The 21,864-nt window shown below is 35.2% G+C and overlaps 3 protein-coding genes across 3 annotated transcripts in view; 2 read left to right on the top strand and 1 right to left on the bottom strand.

The window, feature by feature from the left end:
- LOC105173509 overlaps positions 1-5,894 on the top strand; it is a 10,178-nt gene extending 4,284 nt beyond the window's left edge. The window contains exons 4-6 of the mRNA XM_011095271.2: positions 3,008-3,152; positions 3,238-3,378; positions 4,155-5,894. Of these exons, the coding sequence (XP_011093573.1) occupies positions 3,008-3,152; positions 3,238-3,378; positions 4,155-5,534 (1,666 nt within the window). The 3' untranslated portion in view covers positions 5,535-5,894. The remainder of the gene's footprint in view (positions 1-3,007; positions 3,153-3,237; positions 3,379-4,154) is intronic.
- LOC105173508 (mucin-17) lies at positions 7,296-8,629 on the top strand. Its single transcript, XM_011095270.2, has one exon. It carries the CDS (start codon positions 7,441-7,443, stop codon positions 8,152-8,154), a length of 714 nt encoding a protein of 237 aa, XP_011093572.1. The 5' UTR covers positions 7,296-7,440; the 3' UTR covers positions 8,155-8,629.
- On the bottom strand, positions 17,633-21,009 carry LOC105173507. Its single transcript, XM_011095267.2, has 9 exons — positions 20,784-21,009; positions 20,522-20,652; positions 20,135-20,204; positions 19,808-19,890; positions 19,562-19,600; positions 18,927-18,997; positions 18,738-18,852; positions 18,513-18,637; positions 17,633-17,899 (listed from the first exon to the last, which is right to left on the bottom strand). Exons 1-8 carry the CDS (start codon positions 21,007-21,009, stop codon positions 18,569-18,571), a joined length of 804 nt encoding a protein of 267 aa, XP_011093569.2. The 3' UTR covers positions 17,633-17,899; positions 18,513-18,568.

Raw genomic sequence — 21,864 nt, 5'->3', positions numbered from 1 at the left:
TTACACAGTGTAATGTGCCTTATTTTCTGTTGTTTAAAACTGAAAACATGCTTACAGATCATCAATACCCCTGGTAAGAAAAGCCAAAACAATTAGCAAGAAGAAGGGCTAGCTCGTAATACTTTTATCTCAATCATTAAACAGGTCACTAGAATAACTGGTATTAAAATATCAAATCTCTGGACCATCATCAAATAATATGAGAATAATCATATTTGATATATAGTCCTCCCATGTTTGTGCTTGCCTAGCTTAACCAGTTGTATTGTTAACAATTTGTCAAGTAATGATAACAGATAAGGAAGTGGTTGTTAAAAAGACTCAATTGAGATAGAGATATGCAAGACTAGTTTTGGTATATTTGTCATATTACGCCTCTCTGTGGTTGAACTTAAAATATTGATTGAAACCACCAACACTCATGAAGTACTTTAATTGAACAACCACAAGTTTTTGTGAAAAATTTTGCTTTATTATTTCTGTGAGAACTGAGGTCCAAAGAATCTTATAAGACTGATAGAAATGGTGCCAATTTGATATTCAGTACTCTAGAGTGGAGAAAGTAGGGCATGAGCTTTAAAGAGATGGATTGAACATAAAAAGAGTGTAATGTACTCCCTCTGTTTCCAAATTTATGCTCTTTTTTTTTTATGCTCTATTATCTGAAATAGATTCTTTCCCCCAAAATAACCTTATGCAGAAAGCAACAGTATGACCACCAATCATCAACCAAACTTTTAAGGGCACTAGTTACGTGCATTGTGCATTTTGCAGGGTTTTTTATTTAAATATTAAGCTCATATAGAATGCTATGAAATATTGAAAATTCAATAATTCGAAATATTTTGTTGTGACATAAAATTTGATAAATAACAACTAAGATGATAAACTCATTAATATTATATGCAAATATTTAGTATTTAGATTACTATACTGTTTTTTTAAATTTTCATTAGCAATAGTTTCATTCTTTTGATGCATGATTTTGTTACACGACCTGGTAAAGAAAAACTGTTACACAACATTTTGTTTAATTTAATATTAAATTTTGGAGCTTGCGTGTTCTGTTCTTCTTAGTGCATATAACCATGTATACGGTTATTTCACATTGGTACAAATTATGATATACCTACTTCTTTACTTGGTTGCTATTTACTTGTTTTGAAAAAAGTTTTTCTCACCTTTAATTGTAATTATTACACAATAATTATCTTGTTTCTTTGTTAGTGTCTTGTTAGGCACATTCGATCTTTGTAAGGCATTCTTTATATAGGATATTCTCAAACCTTATCAAGTTCCCAATCCCTAAATTTTCAAGACTTTGATAAAAAAATCCCAAATAAATTTGATGTCAGCAGGTCACTATTAGATTAAATTAGAATTATGTGGGGACAATATTTTGACTTATCAAGACCACAACAATATTCCGAGAACGGAGGAAAGTGACATTGATTTTCAAAAAATTACTATATAGTTAGTATTCTGTTGAAACTGTTATGACAATTAGTAAACATTGGATAACTAGATTAAGAAACATATGCTATAAAACAGCCCCAATATGTCTAAAGTTTTCCAAAAAGTTGACTCATAACCAAAACCTGCATAACTAGTTTAGTGTGAAGAATTTCAAAAACTAATCATACACATAAAAACTCTCAAATATCTACGACTTAGTCTCATGGAACTTAATATAGAGAAAAGTTTTATCGTAAAAGAGGCCTTTAGCATTATCATAAAATTTTCGAAGCAACATTAATTTTATGACAAGGATAATGCCTCGCAGCACGGTTCAATGAATTATATAAGATCAATAGATATACTATATTACTAATGTAAAGATTCATACAATTATTGACATTTGATATATATATCTCAAAGCAGGTTAGTTAAGCCTCAAAATTCTGACTTATGGCAATCAATGTTCATTATTTTTGTAAAATGATACATTTCAAAATAAATATTGAAATTGAATAAGTAAGCCATAAATACATCACACTTCTATGATGGAATTTATTACAGTAAAGTACGGAGGTCGTCCTTATAGAATAACATAGGCTTCTAAGTACTACAAATCGAAGGCTCAATCCTAACATGACTGAACTTAACAATTGATCTTGTGAAACATAACAAATTTTCAATCGAAATGTTTTGCCCTACAATCTCTACTTTTCTACATCACATGATTTACATGTACTCAATTCAATATTATGATCATATAATATGAATTTCTGACATAGTAAATTTTCTAAAACTATGGCATACATAACTAATCAATCAAAGTAAGTTTGCTTTGACACCTCTATATTAATAGCAGATGGTTCTAAAATTTCACCTTCAACTCGGCAGTTCATAGTCTAGAACTGAAGATGGTATAACTTTTGGTGAACATTTTTGTGAATTCTCATATGGAACTTTTGCAGGTTAAAAAATGAGGGCCTAAAACTTTATTTTAATTATTTATGGGTGTTTTTGGACTCGGTCTATGGTTATTTACCTTGTTAAGGTAAAAAACTACCATGTAGGTATTATAATGGGATTTTGTATGAAATGACATTTAGATATTTTGTATAGGATTTAAGAGAATGTTTTTCTATTATGTTACTAAATTATGAATTAGTTACAAAGAGTTAAGAAGCATATTACTTTAAGTCCATAGGCTTAATAACAACAATCTGACTAAGATTATTTAGACCAACCAAACATTCAGAGAAAACATTGAACAGAAAATAATATTAAAATGTATAAAACTTTCACTCTCTTTCGTTCTCATCTAAAACTCTATTCCCAGTCAATATGAGTACACAAATTAGGACGGAGTGACTATCGAATAATGGAGAACTAGAGTTGAAACTTTACACTTTCTTGTCCTTTTTGAGACTAGTGGTTCGTGCTTTCAGCTTTCAAGCATTCATTTTTAGGCCAAAGCAACGTGACTTAGTTTCAGAGTTCAGCCTGTATCATTGGAGCATGGTATTGATTTTATCCTGTCAAATTGCTTTCTTTACAGGGAATGCCCTGAAGAATGTAGAGAGGCTGTTGCATCGCTGATGTTTGCTGCTGCAAGGTTCTCTGATCTGCCTGAACTGCGAGACCTCAGGGATATATTTCAACAGAGATATGGAAATTGTTTAGAAGCTTTTGTAAATCAAAAGGTATGTCCCTATTTTATCATTAAGAGAATATTATTGTAATCAAACTGCTTGTTTCAACCCCAATATGCTTGATTTTTGTTGCTAGTTCGTTGAGAAAGTATCTGCGAGGCATCCTGCAACAGAAAAGAGACTCCGGGCATTGCAAGATATAGCTTCAGAGTTCTCGATAAAGTGGGATTACAAGGGGTTTGAACAGAGGATGTCTACTCCTTCACTAGTTGCACAGGTACCATTTTTAATTATTTATTATGTTCCCGCAGATAACTAAAAGGTCCATGAAGAACCCTTAGTTTGTAAACACAGAAATTTTTGGCATTTAATACTGACGAGTATATTATGATTTCTTTATCATAGTTATGATGAAAAGATTGACACAAAACTATGGGAACCAGTAATATACGGGTAAATATGAATGTTAATAAATTGGTTGGAAGCAAAAATATGGTTTGATTTGACATTATTCTATGTGTCGTGCTTGTACTTATTTCAAACAAGTTAAGTCTTATTTTATATCTGTCACTACATTATTTGATTTATATCTCACCAACATTATTTTACATCTACTTATGACATTATTTTATTTTACTCTAATATATTCCTATCAGCTATTTGAGCTTATATAGAAAATTAGAATTGATAGTCTTGGAGAATTATTGTTCTGATAGTTCTTTGCAATGGATTTTTGCTGATTTGCCACCTGATTGTATTTTACTTGTTAGGAATCTGAGAATCTTATAAATGGATCCTTCTTTTATTGAACTTGTTTCAAGATGAATACAGTTACTAATGAAGAAATCAAAGTCCATTTGTATTTACATGACAAGTTATCTTGCTCAGGAGATGACCATCTTGTTAAGACATTTTTAACAATTTTTTGTTCAACTGGAAGAAAACATTATTCATGAAAAATACAACTGCGCCTGTTGGCTAATATTGGAAGGCCAGCATGACTAGCATGTACCGTATGTGGTGACTGATATTCTCAATTGACATGATTTCCAGACAGAAGTCAGAAAAGCTGATATAGTGAAACAAACTCCTGGGCTTCTAGATGAGAAAAGCAGAATACACAACTGTGGAGAAGGTCATATGCGGAAAAGAGATGAAAAAGATCATCCTATGGCTGGAAGGAAGGGCTCAATTGAGCACAGAGAGCACTCAGTGTTGAAGACAGAAGGAAGTAGTTCACAAGGGGACAGTGACAGCTTATTTCGTGGAAGGCACATATTGACTGAAAATAAGCAGCACCTGTATCACTCTGAGAAAAGTGATACAGAACTCAAGACAGAAAAATCAAGCAGTTCATCCCGTGGGAAAATGCTGGATCATGTTAATAGTGGATACACAAGACGGAGTAATAGTACCCATAATACAAGGAGAGGAGCAAGCACAGAAGCATTATCTCATGAAAAAGCAGACTCTGCTGCAAGTTGCGCAGAACATCTAGGAAGAACTGAAAAAGTCATTCCTTTTTATAACTCTTCCAGTCGAGAAAATGCAATTAACTCAACAAGAAAAGGACCAGAGGGAGGACCTGATAGCTTCAACTCTTGCTCAAATTATGCCCTCCCTCCACCATATGTCAAATCTAAAGACAACTTTGCTCGCCCTCCATATGTTAAGCCAAATGAAGATAAACACACACACAGTAGAGGTTCTAAGAATGCTGGTTCTGATCTGGAGAAAAACTTCATAGACCCTGCCTCCTGCAATAGAAGTAATGTAGTCAACAGCTCATGCAGGCCCCAAAATGAATCAGATCATGACTTTGAAGAACAATTGGTTGCATCAGCTAAAGTAAAGAGTCATGCTCAAGAAAAATATCACGATTATGAGGAAGAGAAAATCCCGTTACCAAAGCCGCGATCAATTCGGAGGAAACACCATAAATCATCATCCAGCCATAATAATGTTGATAATCCTGAAGATGTTGAACCTGTAAACAGGAGCTCAAGTAGCAGGAGAAGGGATCAACCTAGGAAGGGCTTGCAGATATTGTTTGATGAGGAGCATCACAGAAAAGAGGATGAGGAAAGGATGATAGATAAATTGTTGATTCATTACAGCAAGAAACCATCAAGCTATGATGCAGGAAAGTTGAGGAAAAAGTTGCGGGGTCAGCCTCTGGATCAAATAATCACTGATGTTGGTGAATCATCCCTTGACCGAAGCAGTGACGTGCATGATGATAAATGCAAAGTATTTCCGCCTCCCACTAGATCCGTTTCTCTTCCTCATGAGCAAACTGCTTCACCAGAATCGCAAAAGGTCTTTACTCGTGCCAATACTTTCCAGCTGGACAATCAGGCACGGCATGTGCATCCCAAATTGCCCGACTATGATGATCTAGCTGCTAGGTTTGCTGCCCTTAAAGGTAGATAAATGACCTGAGGTAATGGAGCCTCAGAAATCATGTCAACTCAGTATGCACTCATCCCCTGTGATCTCATTATATTTGTGCATGTTGCTGACGCCTTAGCTGTTGTATTGCATATCTGCTGGAAAATATATGTTAATTCAGTATATATTGGCGATATTTTAGCCGCTGTATTGCATTTCTGCTCGAAAATATATGTGTTTCTTGAGTATTATTGTCTGAACTCCAGATAGCAAACTTATAGAAACTTTAGGACTTCTAAGTTTTGTTCTTTGACGATTACGACAAATGACAACTTAAGCAGTAGACCTTCTGAGTTGTACTGTTGTAAGATCTTGACAGTATAATCCTTGATTTTCGACATGTATGACATTTTTTTAGCTTATTCAGTAATACTTTAATCAGATTGGTTTCATCTGACTTGGTATTGATTAAGAGCTTATTCAATAACACACTCGTCTGCACCTCCCTTTGACATGATTAACTAAGAGGAAGAAGAGAAAAGAGCTCAAACTACATGATTTAGCATAAGAGAGCTTAATGCTTGCGAAAAATGGTGAAAGAATTAAAAGCTCCTACTTCAACGAAAAGGAAAAAAATGAGAGAAAATAGGAGACTTGAGAAAGGTGTGAAGCGGCTGGCAAGGAAGATGTTTGCTATCTTGTCATAAAGTCCCATCAGCTGAAGAAAATTGATTATAATTCTTTCATTAATAAATTTATAACTCTATTGTTGATTATATTTAAATTTATAATTAAATAATTATAATATATAATAATAACAAATATATAATTAATTTTTCTTTTTTTTTGTAATATTAACATAATTAAGCCAGCCTTTATAAGCTTGTAGAATGCAGAGTCACCTTCGAATACGATATATGGGACCATCCTATAGAGGCGACTGCTCGGGCGCTCTTCAACCAAAGGCTTTTTTTGTCATTATATATAGATTTTACATTATTTTATTTTTGGACAATTGATTCTTGGGCATGTGATATTTTTATAAATCTTATTGGTTTGGTATTAGTCCCTGGTGAAGTCAGAAATTTGGTTTAGTCCTAACAAGATTCAATTGATTAGTTTGGTAAATTAAAGGGTAAATTATAAGTATTTTCTCTATGATTTGACATAATTACGAATATTTTTTTATTATTTAAAAAATTATAAATATATATTTTTTAATAAAAAATAATTATGTAGCCTCTAGATGATGAGGTGGATATTAGTACTTTATTCTTCATTAAAATTTTTAAAACAAATTTAAGTCCAAAATTTGATAGACTAATAGTTCTAGCCGAGGCCAAGCCTTGTCGTCTCGATAGGGCCTTCCTCGCTCAGTCTTTGGTTAGTCTATCCTAATTTTATTAACGCGTATTCTTGTTTAAATAAAAAAATATAATTAAAAAATAAAAAAAAATTAATTTTAATTCTGTAACTTAGAAGGAGTAGCATTTTTTATCCTGTGTGAATTAATTTTTATTGTAATTTTAAAATTTTGGCAATTTTCATAATTTTTCGGCCAATTTAGCCAAAAAATTGCATTTGCACACGGTCAAATCAAATTGCAATTTTAGTTCTGTAAATCAATTTGTACATGGCCAAAATTACCAACTTTTCAAAATTGAAGGACTAAAAATATCAATACCCCTTAAGTTATAGGACTAAAATTACAATATAATTGGTTCAAATATATTTTTGTTTTGTTGAGTGGGTATATATAATTGGTGCATCACTCATTTCTAACCCTCCACAGTTTCCCCAACCCCAACCAAGATTCTTTCTTTCATTTTCCTCTCACAAGTCACAGGTCGACCTTTTCCCGCCAAAATGTAGGGATTCTCCCCTTCCTGTCTCTTTTTACTTCCTTTCCCCAACCACACCACATTTCAGTGACAAGAGAGAGAGAGAGATGAAGGAAAGTTCCAAAGTAATCATGGGTGCAGTGCTTCTGCTGGCCATAACCGTTGCCATAGTACTAACCCTGGTTTTACTTCTCTTAGCTGAGCTCTACTGCTCACTCTTACTCCGCAGACGCCATGATCACCACCCTAAGACAGCTCCTCCTACAGCTGCCGAGGCTGCCACCGCCGCTGACGCTCCATCTCTGAGCAGCTTCTACGCCCAAGGAGTTCTTCGTGCTCCAAGAAGCTTCCTCTTCCCGACAACGATCCCGGAAAACCATTTACCCGTTTCCACCAATCACCCCTCTTCTGCTCTCTACTCAACCCATGATCCATGGCCAGCCCAAGAAGCTACTTCTCCTCCGCCCTCAGCCACCACCAGCGCCTCCACAAGTCAGGAGCATCTCATTTACATATGCAATCCAATCTACGACGGCGAAGAAGCCATTAGGATGATGAGCAAAGAGCACGATGACACACCTTTCGAAACGCCCGGCACGTCCCCCTCCCGTTTGGAGATCACGTCGACACTCTCGAGCACTCCCTCCTCTCCTGCAACCACACCCCCATTGACTCCAATGAAAAAGCTTCCAGCAGAGGGCTCCTCGGTTTCCCTGAGGGATGCACGATCCATTTGCACGACGCCCAGCGATTCCAACACCAACAATGATGGCATTTCATCGTCATCATCTGGCTCGCCCTGCACTTCTCCTTCCTGGTGAGAACATAGGCTGAAGTTGGGTTTTTGCAGCTTTCTGTACTTTCTATGTTATCAGTTTCTTTTTCTCCTTTTCAAGAGTTGGGTACGTATAGCTTTCCAGAATTTGTAATGAAGAAGCAGATTTGGGTCAGGCTTTCTACTTTCCGGGCGTGGTCATGGCTCTTCAATCTAGGCCACGCTTCTGCTTTGTCTTAACTTAATTCTATAATATATATGTTGTCACCGAGCGAGCTTTCAAACCACTATATTATCTTGAAATTGAAATCATTTAGACAGCTTTTTCTTTACAGTTGTAGACTACATGTAATTCTTTTTCCCCTCATTTTCTGTCCTTTTGGCCGTGTCGAAAGAGAAGCAGCAGCAGCAGCCAACAAGTTTATCATTTCTATGTTTCAACGGTTGGGGGTGGAGTAGTTGGGATTGTGAAGGTGCATGTGAAGTGTACGTAGGGTGGTGGACAAAACAAGGAGCAAGAAAAATCACTGTTTTTTACGGACCCCCTACTTCTAGTGTACTGAATTCTGTGCATTTGCTCCTAAAACCGAACATGGTTCGTGAAGTTTTATGAAAATAGAAACACTGCTTTTTGTAAATTAGTATTCAATTGGGTCCACTAAAGGGCATCCAATGCTTCTGGTTTGAGTTCACCAAGAGGGAGTTTCTATTTCATTCCCAAAATTAATTACTTATTTTCAAGCATTTCAAGAAAGAATTATATTGATACCTAATGAGGTTAGGTTTTAGGGATGTATTTGTTATTTTATAAAGAGTATGAAGTGTTTGTATAATTTTTTATTCTTGAAAAGGGGCCAATGTAAATTTTGGGCAACTAAATTTTTCGTTGTCTCAAAAAGCTTTCAACAACCTAAATTTTGGTCGAGAAAAGGGATATGACACCTTTAAAGAAGACCTCTAGGAAAAAAACAATTTTCCTGCGCAAAAAGAACTTTTAGAAATGATAATTTTTTAGTGTAAAAAACTTTTAGGAACGAAAATTTTCATACAAAAATAGATATTCCAGCACAAATTTTTTTGTTATGCAATTACGTCTTTAAGCACAAAATGTTACGCTGCCTAAGAGCTTGTATTTTGCAACAATGTATATTGTTGCAAATCATCATAAATAATATTGATTGGCCCAAAAAGTGCATGGATAGGATCTTTTAGGATTTGAGCTTTTCAGTGGGCCAAATTCTTTGCAAGCTTAAGAAAAGGGAACCTGCAAAAATATATATTAGTATTTCAATACCCAATTCAGTACGTAATATTAAAAAGAGAGAAAAACGAGATGACATACTATGATGAAAATCGTGAGTGAAAATGAGTGTATATAGTAGAAATTGCTTATGAGTACTTGAAAATCGTCCCCTCGTTTGAGGAGGCCAAACCTAATCTTATAGTCGAAGTCAATGGTGAGGAAGTTGAGGAGGTGGTTGCCCAAGGATAAGTCTCCCTGAATTTCTAGTCTGTTGGTTGGAGAAGTCTGAGCCTATCCAATCCAATTGAAAGTCCTTAGTAGAGTAGGGGTTCTACTTCTTCGGAAGTCTTCTCTCTCGATCCGCCTCGTCAGGTGCTTGAATGTCCATCTGGACAAGTGCTTCGCTAGTTGCAAGGGTGGTGTCCCCCCCCCCCCCCCCCCCCGGCTTCCAAGGAACAAATCCTTCTCCTTAGCCTTGACTCTCTTGGGCCAAAACTGGGGGAGTTTCCTATTTGTAACCATATCATACAACCACCCCCCCTCCCCACGACACTAGGAGGATGAGGTCTACTTAGTCCTTAAAATAGAGACTTCCTTCTAGTAGGAGAGTTTTTTTTTTTTTCAGGGATTTGAAGAAATCTTCCTTCCTCAATCAGTACAGACGTTGGTTAATACATCCTCCTTAGCAAAGGGGTACTTTCAGGGTTGCACTGGTGAAGCGGTGTATCTATGCCTTTAGGGTTTCCTTTTCCTCATGTTTCAACACGAAGATATCACTTGCGAAGCAGTGCAGGCATGCAAGCATCAGAGGTCCAAAAACATATTGAGATTTTACCATTTAATTCGTGAGTTTATTGATTAAATTCTTGGCCAGGGTATCATGACAACTGGGCATAGTATTTCGTAGGATGAAGGTTTATAAAAAAAATAGAAATAAGTGATCCATAGCTATTGAGTCAAAAATGTTTCGACTCATTATTCATGTCTCAGATCCAAATGGGAGATAATTGATAATAGGATCTTAATTGTATAGTACTCGTTGTCTAAAAGTTCGTCTCCTTTACCTAAAGATATGGCTTCATGACGTGGATGCCAACTATGATTAATTAAATGAGTTCTTGAAATTAAAGAGTTAACTTTAAGAGAATTTAATTGATATAATTAATTAAATTTAACAAGTCACAATAGTTGTGAGCCCATAACTACCATTTGAGTGTACCTACGGTGTCACACACCCTGCTTGAATGTAATTAATTCAAGAACAACTTAAATGGTGGATTGAGGATGTTGAAGTATTAACTAAAGTACTTAATAGTTATTGAGCTCAATTAATTTAATAAGATTAAATTAATTGTATGAAAATTTTAATTAGTTTAAGATAAGACACGTTTAATTGGATTAAACAAGTTCAAGGAGTGAAAATTAATTCATGAAATCAATTAATTTGGTCCTAGATTAACTATGTCCAAAATTAATTAGTGAAATTTGGGAAACTTCATTAAAATAAATTAAATGTAAATTTAATAATTTCATGGATCAAACCTTTATAATATTATTATTTGAGAGTCTGCGTTTTCTAGAGAAATAAATTAATTAAAAATTAATTTATTATTAGAAAAAAAATTGTATTTGAAATAGGATTTCAACTCAAATCCTTTCCCAACTCAACTACTTGGTAAGTACGACTCCACCCCTACAATGGGGGTGGAGAGGTTGGTCATGAGGCAAAGGAAAGGAAGCAAAAAATCAGCCCTCTCTCTAAAATATACATCCGCCTCTTCTCTCAAATAGCTTTGTATTTTACATCTCCTTCCCACAAAATATAATTCAATCTTTCAAAATAAAGGTGGTTGGTTTATGCATAATATACACAACATCATATGTCACTACAAGAAAATAGGCTTATAACTACAGTGAAAAATTTGTAGCATAAGTCCGATATTCATAACAAAAAACCTTTTGTTACAAATTTGTTATGATTTTTTATGGTAGAAAATACTGATATAGCAAAAGCTTTGCTACGGATGAGATTCGTAGCAAAAGTTATTTGCTAGGGAAAAAATGGCTTTTGTTACAACATATATTCATGGGCAAAGAAGAGCAAAAATCACCACTTTTTTGGCTATGATTGTCCATTTGTAGCCATCATATGGGTATTTGCTACGAAAAATCAACTTTCTTTATGATGGTAAATTCATAGGAAAAGCAACGGCAAAAAGTATCACCTTTTTATTATGGAGCTCTACTTGTTCCAATAATTAACTTTTACTACGCCCCTTTTGTTGTAGCAATAAAAGTAAAATTTGATTTTGGGATAATTACACTCCCCTCTCCTAAGGTTTGGTGTAATTACACGTGGTCCCCCTATAATTTGAAAAATTACATCTAGTAGCCCTGAGTTTACTTCCGTCTCCATCGGTCAAAATTCACTAAATTTATTGATATTAACAAAAAAATTAAATAAAAATTGATATTTATCTTCTATTGATTTATTACTAACTTATAGCAGGTCAAACAATTTTTTTCAGACTAAACTGTCCTTATAACGATGGAGATATACCACCTCACATGCATTAATGTGTGAAGACGTATGAGGGTAATTTATTTATAATATAATTTATTTGACTTGTAATAAATCAATTGAGGGTAAATACAGATTTTTCTCGATCTTTTTATTATTATCAACAATTTAGGTGAATTTTGATTAATAGAGAGACTTATTTATTAGACGAAAACAAACATAAGAGATGCTAGGTGTAACTTTCCAAACTACAGGGGGTTTAGGTATAATTAAACCAAACCTCAGTGGAGGAAAGTATAATTTTATATTTTCACGATAATTATCTCTATATTTTTTTTAATATTTATTATTTTTAATATTTACAGTTTTATTTAATTGAAAGTATTCTTATATATTATTAGTATTTGTACCAACATTGAATGACACAATTAGTTAATCAACAAATCACTAACATATATTATAAACTAATAAGTTAACGTGACAAAAAGTACAATATTCTAATTCGAACATGAATAAACATACCAACAACTAAATAATTGTGTAAGTATCAGCCAAGCAGTAGACATTACACAATTCTTAATCATGTTAATTATTAACCTAAAAGATAAGAGTGCAAAAAAAAGTTCAACATATACATGCGGGAGACAAAAAGTAACTTCTCGATCACCTTCTTTCACATCTACATGACCTAAAATATAATCATAAAATTCAAATAAATAAAAATAAAATGAAAAAGTGCACAATATTGAATGTTGAAATGAAAGATACAATTTCATATATTCACAAACTCCCAAAAGACACATTTCTTAACAGCTTCTCCAATGGCATTGACATATTCACTCGGTCGTATTAACTTCTCATTATGAATGAATGCTTTCTCAACACACACCTTCACAAAATCTAAGTGAAACTCCCTCAATTATTCTTCAAAGATACTTTGAAAGTATTATACATACCTTAAAACCTTAGACATCAACGGGTTAATATTTTTATATTATTAAAAAAATTATAAAAATATAATTTATATAAAATATATAAAAATTATGTCGAGTCGTGGATGTGATCCACGACTTGACTTAAAAAATATTTTTTTAAAAAAATGGGGTGTCGTGGATGTCATTCACAACATCAATTTTTATTTTTTTCCGTTTAGTTTTATTTTATAAATTAATTATATTCAATTAATTTTTAGCAATATAGTAAAATTGAAAAAGTCATAATGTTTAAAATATATAACTATAATTACAACCAATTTGTTAAAAAATATTACAATAAAAATGCAAATATTAAAAATGTCCACCCGTTCCACAATTGTATATGTGCCATTGACGTGGAAGTCTTCTTATTTTCTCGCTCATATTTTGCATTGGTTCATTTTGTGCCTCATTATCATTACCATCAGGATTAATGTCCAATCGACTTAATGTTGTTGCAGAACTAGACTCCACATTATCACGATATGCACTAAATGATGGAAATAGAATTGGTGAAATGTTGTATCCTGGTGCATATGATTGATTAATGTCATGGCCAAGGTCAAGATGTACGTGTGAAGAATAATCTTCTGTATGGGTTGGCATATATAGAGCCGATTGAAACCAATCATCTTGTGGCGGTTGAGGCATGTAGTAATCTTGAGGCGGTTGAGGCACGTAATAATCTTGAGATGTATATAAGGTAGAAGAACCAACTATATCCACCCCAACATCATGACGTTTAACTGAACCAATAGACATTTGGCTAGAACTTCTTCTTTGCATGTGGGATGTGGTTGGAGTATTATCGGATGGCGTAACAATTTGTTGTGGCTGATGAGTTATGGCTTCCTTGATAATTTGTAACCCGTGTTCGAATCTGTCCACTAATTGTTAGATTAATTTGTTAATTTGAAGTTCATTAAATCAGTTAGTGGACCTATAGCCCTAGCATCTCCTCTTTATTATTGAATTTTCTCCACTTTTAAGATTTATATAATCCTCTACTTAATTTCTTATGGTAGTGCATGACAATTCATCTCTCAAAATTCAGTCATTCAAATAATTAAGCATCGCTTATATTTTTTGTACTTATTTCATTGAACTCTTACAGAAACTATATATTTCTATACTACTTCATCGCTAGTGCACTTGTTAATACATTATATAAATTCTGCGAATCAGAATATTCGTAGATCATTGGAACAAGACGTACTTGTAGATCCACGAATATGAATTGAAAACTTGTAGACAAGCCAAAAGATCCTAAAATTATTGGTCAACTATCCTCTTACTGTTGCACCACTTAATACATAAAAATCCCATTAGAACTTGATCCAAAGTGTATTGTGGAGGAAGAATACAAGAGCTGCGGTCCCATGTAGTTGTGAGTGTCTTGGATTCTAGCGAAAGTGAGATTCCAAGGAGATGGATGGGAACAGAAATTTTTGTAGTCTGCGCATATGCCAAAGCAGGCAGCCATCGCATTATCACCACTTGGACATCGCGCCTTCTCAGTTTTCTCGAGTACCCCATTCTTGTGCCAGTTATCTCTACCCGATCACTTTCCTATATATTGGATTGGATCAAAGTTAAACAGTTTCTGAGAAGATAAGATGGCCTCCCAAGATAGCAACAGCCTCAGTGCAGTAACATCTCCCAAAGGCGAAAGCGTGGTATCCCCGAGAGGGCAGTGCTTGTGCTCTCCAACCACTCATCAAGGCTCCTTCAGGTGCAAATTTCATCGTTCCACAGCCAAACCTGAATGGTTTAAGAGATCAAAGTCCATGCCTGCTGCTGATACTGCACCTGCATCTGATCCACTTTCACCCAAATCGGTAGAATTTAAGTAGATGGTTTTTTTGTTTTGAGGATGGCTGATTATCACTCTGCCTTGTCAATTTCTCTTGTCTCAAAATAAGAGAATTACATACATGTTGTTTTTTTAATAATTTGTGCAGTAATAAGAGTTGGTCTTTGGGATCGGTTTACACTGTAGGGGTTGTTGATTTCATTAATTTGTTTCGTTTATTGATTGATGTTTGTTTGAGGTCAAGTTGAAGTATTCTTACTTAATTGCAATAATTTCACCCAAGAGTGAGCCTAAATATTGCTAATTGTATTTACATAAAAAATATAAAAGAAAGGTAGGGATTTCAAATCATTCGAATTCTGTTGTTTTGAGTTATGTTTTTCGAAATATTTATAATTTAAATTCTTTTGATATGCACTTATTTTAATTTTTTTTACCTAAATCCTTCACATCCAAATTTTTCTCTTTATAACCTTAGAATTTTCTAATCCTTCTCCTTTAGTGTTTTGTATGAATATTAGTAATTAACTTGATCTATTCGAGGCTTATAACATAGAATCATCTTATATAATATATCCCTATATTTATGAAACAAAGTATTAATATCCTATCAAATTTTAAAAGGGGTAAATGCAATTAAATACCTATGTGGTCGATATTGAAAATGAGTAATTTACCTACTCTAAAAAAAAAAAAAAAACTTATCTTCTTATTTATTTTAAAATAAAACAAAAATACCCCTAACACGATTTTGTGTATTTTATGCGTTTTTTCTTTATTTTTATATTTACTTACAATATAATAATCTTATTTAAGAATCATTGAATGTGATTTGAATAGAAGTCCCAAATTTAACTAGTAGATTGAAGGTGTACATTTTACTTAGTTTCAATCAATTGTTTAAATTTAAACAATTATAAAGATTAAAATTTAAATTATATAAATGTAATTTATAAAATTAAAATATATATTTTAAGTATGTATAGACAATTAAATGTTAAACTTATATATATGCACATATATATAGATAGATAGATAGAGAGAGAGTCGGGTGGACGAGACGGGGTCGGGGTTGGGAAGGGAGGGGGCAGCGATAGAAGGGGAGAGAGAAAGGGAGGGAGAGGGGCGCAGGAGGGGCGGCGGCAACAGGAGAGAAAAGGGAGTGGGGCGTTGGTCGAAGAGGGAAGGGGAGGAAGAAGGGAAGGCAAAATGGAAGAAGGGAGGGGAGGCGGCAATGACAAAGGAGGGATAGAGAGGGGGAAGTATAGGGGAGAGGGAGAAACGACGGATCTGCAGGGAGAGGGAGGAATGCAGCCGGAACCGAATGGGCGGGAGGTGGAGGCGATGATGGAGTGGGAGGGGAAATTGGGCGGTATAAAGGATAATTTGCTAATTTAGATTCTCAAGACTTTGATCTTAGATAGCTTGATGGAATGATGTATTCTTCGGTATGCGCAATTGAAGCTGCACACCATGTTTATCAATTCTCTAGTATCATGGACTGATGCTAAAAGATCATCCATAGTAATAAGTACCCTTGAATTATAAATTAGATTACTACCCTTGAATTATAAATTAATCAAGAGCAATACTTATCAAATTGCTCTGGCATAGCTCGAAGTAAGGCCTTCTAAGTCGGTCAGACTATAACCTGGCAAGTGGAATTGTCCAACAGAGTAATACAGGTTGCAGCTCCACCAATAGACCGAATTCATGGAACTTTATTTGGTTGCCTTCGCTCCCAAGTAGAGTGAAGATCTTTGCATGGAAGGCCTGCAACAATGCTCTCCGTACTGCTGATAAACCTCACCAAACGGAAGATAAGAGATGATAGCACTTGTCAGGTATGTGAGGCTAACACAGAAGACATTGCTGTGGTCTGGCTCAAGTGGACGTCTGTTCTGGGCATTATCAAATGTTTCGTGTGAATGTGCTGGAACACGGATTGTGGGAGGCGGTTCAGTACTATAGAGAAGCAAGTGGATCCACATCAATCGGGCTGGATACTTGTGAGCCATTTAGAACAAGAGAAACACCAAAATCCTGGATGGCTTGCACAAGGAGTTGCTAAAAATCATACTGAAAATGCACAAATTCTACTCGGCCTTCCTCGAGGCAAATAACTGGCAGGAACAGTTGATAAGAGAATGTGATTTCCTGCTTTATTGCTGACAGGAGCAATAACTGGCAACATCCGCCACAAGGAACAGTGAAGGTAAACTTCAATAGGGTTGTCCACAAACATGGAAGATGAGTAGGTATTGGTGCAATTGCTAGAGATCATCATGGCAACTGTACCGACTGGAGCTGCAGAATTGGTGCAGCGCAACGTGTAGAACCAAATCCTCTTGGGAGGTGATAATTGGTGTGTGGTTATTAGGCTCCAAGCTCCAGCAGTGCGCAACTCCTACGTTTGTCCCATACCTATGGATGCTCAGAGCATGAACACCACACCAGCAGTTCGTGGGAGATTTGACACATTCGACCGGAAGGCAATTGAGTAGCTCACGTACTAGCTCAAGAATCCAAATTTAATAGCAATTTTAATTAAGATGTACGAGCAGCTATCAAAACTGACTCTCTTCCTTATAATTAAATAAAATACATCTTCCCTTTAAAACAAAGAAAGTTGAGAGAATTCAAGTACGTGGATTTGAAATCAAATGAACTTAAAATCCATTCATTTCAAACTTTTAGGCAAATTCAAACCCAAATCCACTCTTCCAGACACAACCTTAATGAATTAAGAATTAACATGAAAAATTTTGTAACAAAGTAAAAAAAAATTAGAATCTTTTGCCTTGGGCATTCGCAAAAAATGTAAACCCCAACTGGAGGTGGCTTTCAGAAGATAAAATTTTAAAGGAGTGGAGGCAAATCCCAGTTTTTTAGTTTCTAATTGGTATATTATGAGTTGAAGTGAAAATTTGAGATGCTAAATGGTTTAGGAGCCCGATGGACAACATAATTAGAGACATAAGACAAGAAAAATAAAAGTTACAGGTAGATACGAGCTAACAATTCCAGTTAAAAGCATAAGGTATAAAAGTATCTCGAATGAGCTATATTCTATCATATACATGATTTTATACAGGTAGACTAGTGCATTCATTTGCAAGAAAAAATTTAGCTAGCCGCAGCAGTCCCACATCGATTAATAGATGTGATGCAATCCGCAAAAGCTTACATGATTTAAATCTTCTGCAGTTCAGCTTCCAGAATTAAACGGGTCCAGCGTCCCTGCAACAAAAGTTTAAAACATGGCCATCAATTTGAAACACAGATATTAATACATCTGGTTTTGCTTGTCAATTCTCTGCAAGTGTGCTTCATGGATTTATGCCTTCTCCTAAAGGAAGTCCTCAGGTAGGCAAATATGTAGGTAGACTAAGCAAGGCTTGTGGCTGTAATGGGGGTGGTGAGTCTATACCATCATGAAGACACAACCAACTTAGATTTACCAGGATTGAATCGAAATTTCAAGAATGTCTCATATTGTGGTGTGTTGAAAAGAGCTCCAAAAGGGGTTCTACTGAAAAAATGAATTAAATTGCACGTAACTGTCATTGTAACTTCAGCAGCCAAAAAGCATTCATCTTAAAAAACCTTCAAATTCGTTGATCCGAACTGCAAACATCTTTAGACATAAAAGTATAGTGGTGAACTTCATATTAGTAGTTAATCTTGTACCAATAAATTCTAGTGTGATCAATTCATAAGAAATCACATCCAACTTTGAAGAGCATCCCTTTTGGCATAGGAAAATCTTTTGAACAATGAAAGATGTGAAATACATATGATGGGTATGTGCAAAAAGATACATTAACTTTCAGCAAGATATAACACTTCATACCTTGATATATTGTATGATCTGACACTGATTTCAATTTGAAACTTTAGGCATTACAACTATTTAGGCCCGCTAGTTTTTGAAGGACCACACCTTTGCACCATAACATCATAGAGCTGCTTCCCATTCTATATGCCACAAGCAATAGGAGTAATGAAGTGATAAGCACGACGAGAAAGCTTTTGATTTCTAGCAAATAAGACAACTTGCAACTTCCAAGGTACTTACAAAAATTACTGGGAAAAAGTGAATCTGTCCTTCAGCTTTGGTTTGTTTCTCCTTAAAATAAACTAAGATTGGGAAGGAAGGCCACCAGAGCTCCCAGTTTACAAATGTTGAATATCTGGCCATGCATTTAATAGTTAAACACTTACTTTTATTTGAGAAATGGATCGTGCTAATAAAAGGTCCACTTACTTCCAGCGGTTTTTTCCACCCACAAAAACATTTTCACCCGACTCCTGAAGCTGGTCTCCAACTTTCACCTCCTATAATCAGGTATTTTCGGAATACTTCATGGTAATATTATAGCAGAGTTCTATTGTTTTCTGTTAAAAAGGAAAATAAAATTCCAACAAAATATGCAACATGGAGAAGGTAACTAAATATTACTACAATAACTAAAACTCATATATAGCCTAAGAGAACCAAAAACCTTCCACAGTGACGTATATTAGACATTACAAGATCAGGTCAGTACCTGATGCACTGGCTATTTGTTTCCAGAATACGGAAGCCACTGTGGCATACATGATATTAGTATCTTTTGGAACAAGCTATTCGTACTAGTGTTTGTATGACAAAGATCTTAATAACTGCCCCAGTGGGACTTGTAGTTTGATGGAGTTCTCCTCAAGCAAAAGCAAAATAAGGGTTTTGGTAGACCGACCAGAGTTGTTCCCAGAAACACTATACTAAATAAACTATGATGGTTAAGTTATCATTCCAATATCTAGCATCAATAACAATACTAATGCAATGCCGGATTAGATTGATGCATGCTTGTTCCTTATTAAGAATCAGAAGTGTTATTCTGAACTGAGTAAACAAACCAGGGCCTCGTCGTCAAATACGAATCTCACTCTTGTTGCCTGAAAGAAGAAAACTAAGTTATCCTGACGTTAGAGAAAGAGGATGTGTCTAAAGAAGACACACATTAGCAAAGTTACTGACTGTAAGCTTAAAGTGGTTTCAACTCCAAGAAAATCAACTCAACTGTTTGGTTTAATATCCTAGACTCAAACTAGATTTCATCAATGAATTGCAGTCTTTTATGCTTTGTCAAACCATGACATTACCTGGACTAAAAGGAGTAATCCAAGGAGAGCAACAGGAACTGCTGCAGCTAAATTATCGACATAAACAAAACCACCGGCAGCCCCTGCCAAGTTAAATGGCTCAGAATTTCTATACAGCCATCAAGCACTAAATTCCATTTAAGTGTAAAATTCTGTGCAGTACTTCATCTAATGTTGCAATGTCGCCAACATGCATTCTTTCATTTCCCCCCTTGTGGTTTATTGTTTTACAATGCTTGTGGAACTAACACAAAATTGCATCTAACCGTGCAAGGGAGAAAAGAGAATCATAATTAAACTTAGGTGCTCATATTTGTCAGTACTCACCTAGAAGTACAATTGGAATACGGTAGTCGGGGTCCGGTATGATGGTCTCCTTTTTCACTTTCCTTCCTAGCTGCAAAACGTAATAACATCAAAGCTCATGCGCCTGCTCTGTTGATTCGTCAACTTATGATCTCCAGTACACAACAAATTCCACAAAAAATACTCATTCGAGTGAAAGAAACACAATCAACAAGGCTTCAGCAGCATAGAAGTTCAGGGCTTGTAATACAACTACGGAGTTCTCCTCGGATTTGCATTAATCTTTTATATATTCGCTATCCAACGAGCCGGAGAAACAACTCCCCCACAATCTTTTCTCATAATAAACAAAACGAGGCAAGCAATCAATGGCAATAGATAACCCATAAAAGGGTGAAAAATATGAACCAGAGAAGAAACAGTGGCGCGGCTTCTTGACGCAGTTCCAGTGTTTCTTATCAAAACGGAATTCTTGTACAGCAATTTGCCGCTGAACGAACTGCGAAAATTTCTTCCAAGATCGCAAGCTTTAGAATGACCTGACAGTAGTAACCAGAAATAATCACATAAACGGAAAAACTGGTTTACAATGACATGCTGGACGAACGAGATTACGATAAATATGAAGCAAGATAGATAAAATGAGAGAACTGAAACTGAGAAGTCTTACATTGTGAAGAAATAACGGGAGAAGAAGCACATAAGAGAGCGCTCTCCATTGTTGTAGAAGCAGAGAAAAGCCTCTCACTGCTCAGTTTTATCTCTTCTTTTTCCTTTCCTTTCTCTTCGGCCTTGGTGTAGATAGTGGAAGCGAATGAGAGGTGGAGTTGAGCGATCGTGGAATGGGCTTTTGCCAGTAAAGGACAGCGGCCCGTCGTTCTTCGTGATTGTACCATGATTTAGTCCGACCCAGCTTGCTCTTATTAGCAATACGGAGTCGCCCAATGGGTTGAGATTATCATTATTATTATTATTATTATTTTGGATAAATTGCATAAAATCTCTCTATATTATAAAAATTTAGCTGAAAATCTTCTTGTGTTAAATAAAAAAAACAAAACATCCCCTGTATTTTTAAAAATTATACACACTCTCTCTTTTCGGTAATTAGATTTAATGGTCTTCCCCCTATATTCTTTTAGAGATACAGGAATATCGTTGATATTAATATAACAAAATATGCGTTTGAATTTCTCAACTCCCGCACTTTTTTACCCAGACTAAATCACGCATATGTTGTGCTTATCCCTAAATGCGCCACCACCTGAATCTGTTTCACAATTTTGGCTTACAAGCCAGTGTAACGTGATTTACAAATTAGCTTCTGAAGCTACAGCCAATCGACTTAGGTCTGCCTTGACTTCATTATCTCACCATCCCAATCAGCCTTCATTCAGGGCCTATTAATCACAGATGATGTTCTTATCTCTTGTCAAATTCATCACTTTTTGAAACATAAAAGGAAAGAGAAAGTGGACAATGCTACACTTAAACTAGATATGAGCAAAGTATATGATAGAATTGAGTGGAGGTTTTTGGAGAGAGTCCTAGGTAAACTAGGTTTTCACCAATCTTTTATTTCCCTTGTTATGCTTTATGTCTCATCGGGACTCTGTCAGGAGGACCCATCATCATCCTATTGATTTATCTATTGTGCGAAAACTCTAAACTGTTTGATACAGGATATTGAAAGACAATATTCAAAAGGAATTACAATGGCACATAATGCACCTAGAATTTCACATCTCCTT

This window comes from Sesamum indicum, linkage group LG11 (genome assembly GCF_000512975.1).
Source record: "Sesamum indicum cultivar Zhongzhi No. 13 linkage group LG11, S_indicum_v1.0, whole genome shotgun sequence".
In the NCBI taxonomy this organism is placed as follows: Eukaryota; Viridiplantae; Streptophyta; class Magnoliopsida; order Lamiales; family Pedaliaceae; genus Sesamum; species Sesamum indicum.
The sequence above is the reverse complement of the archived record's forward strand: the minus strand, read 5'-3'. Positions and strand labels throughout refer to the sequence as shown.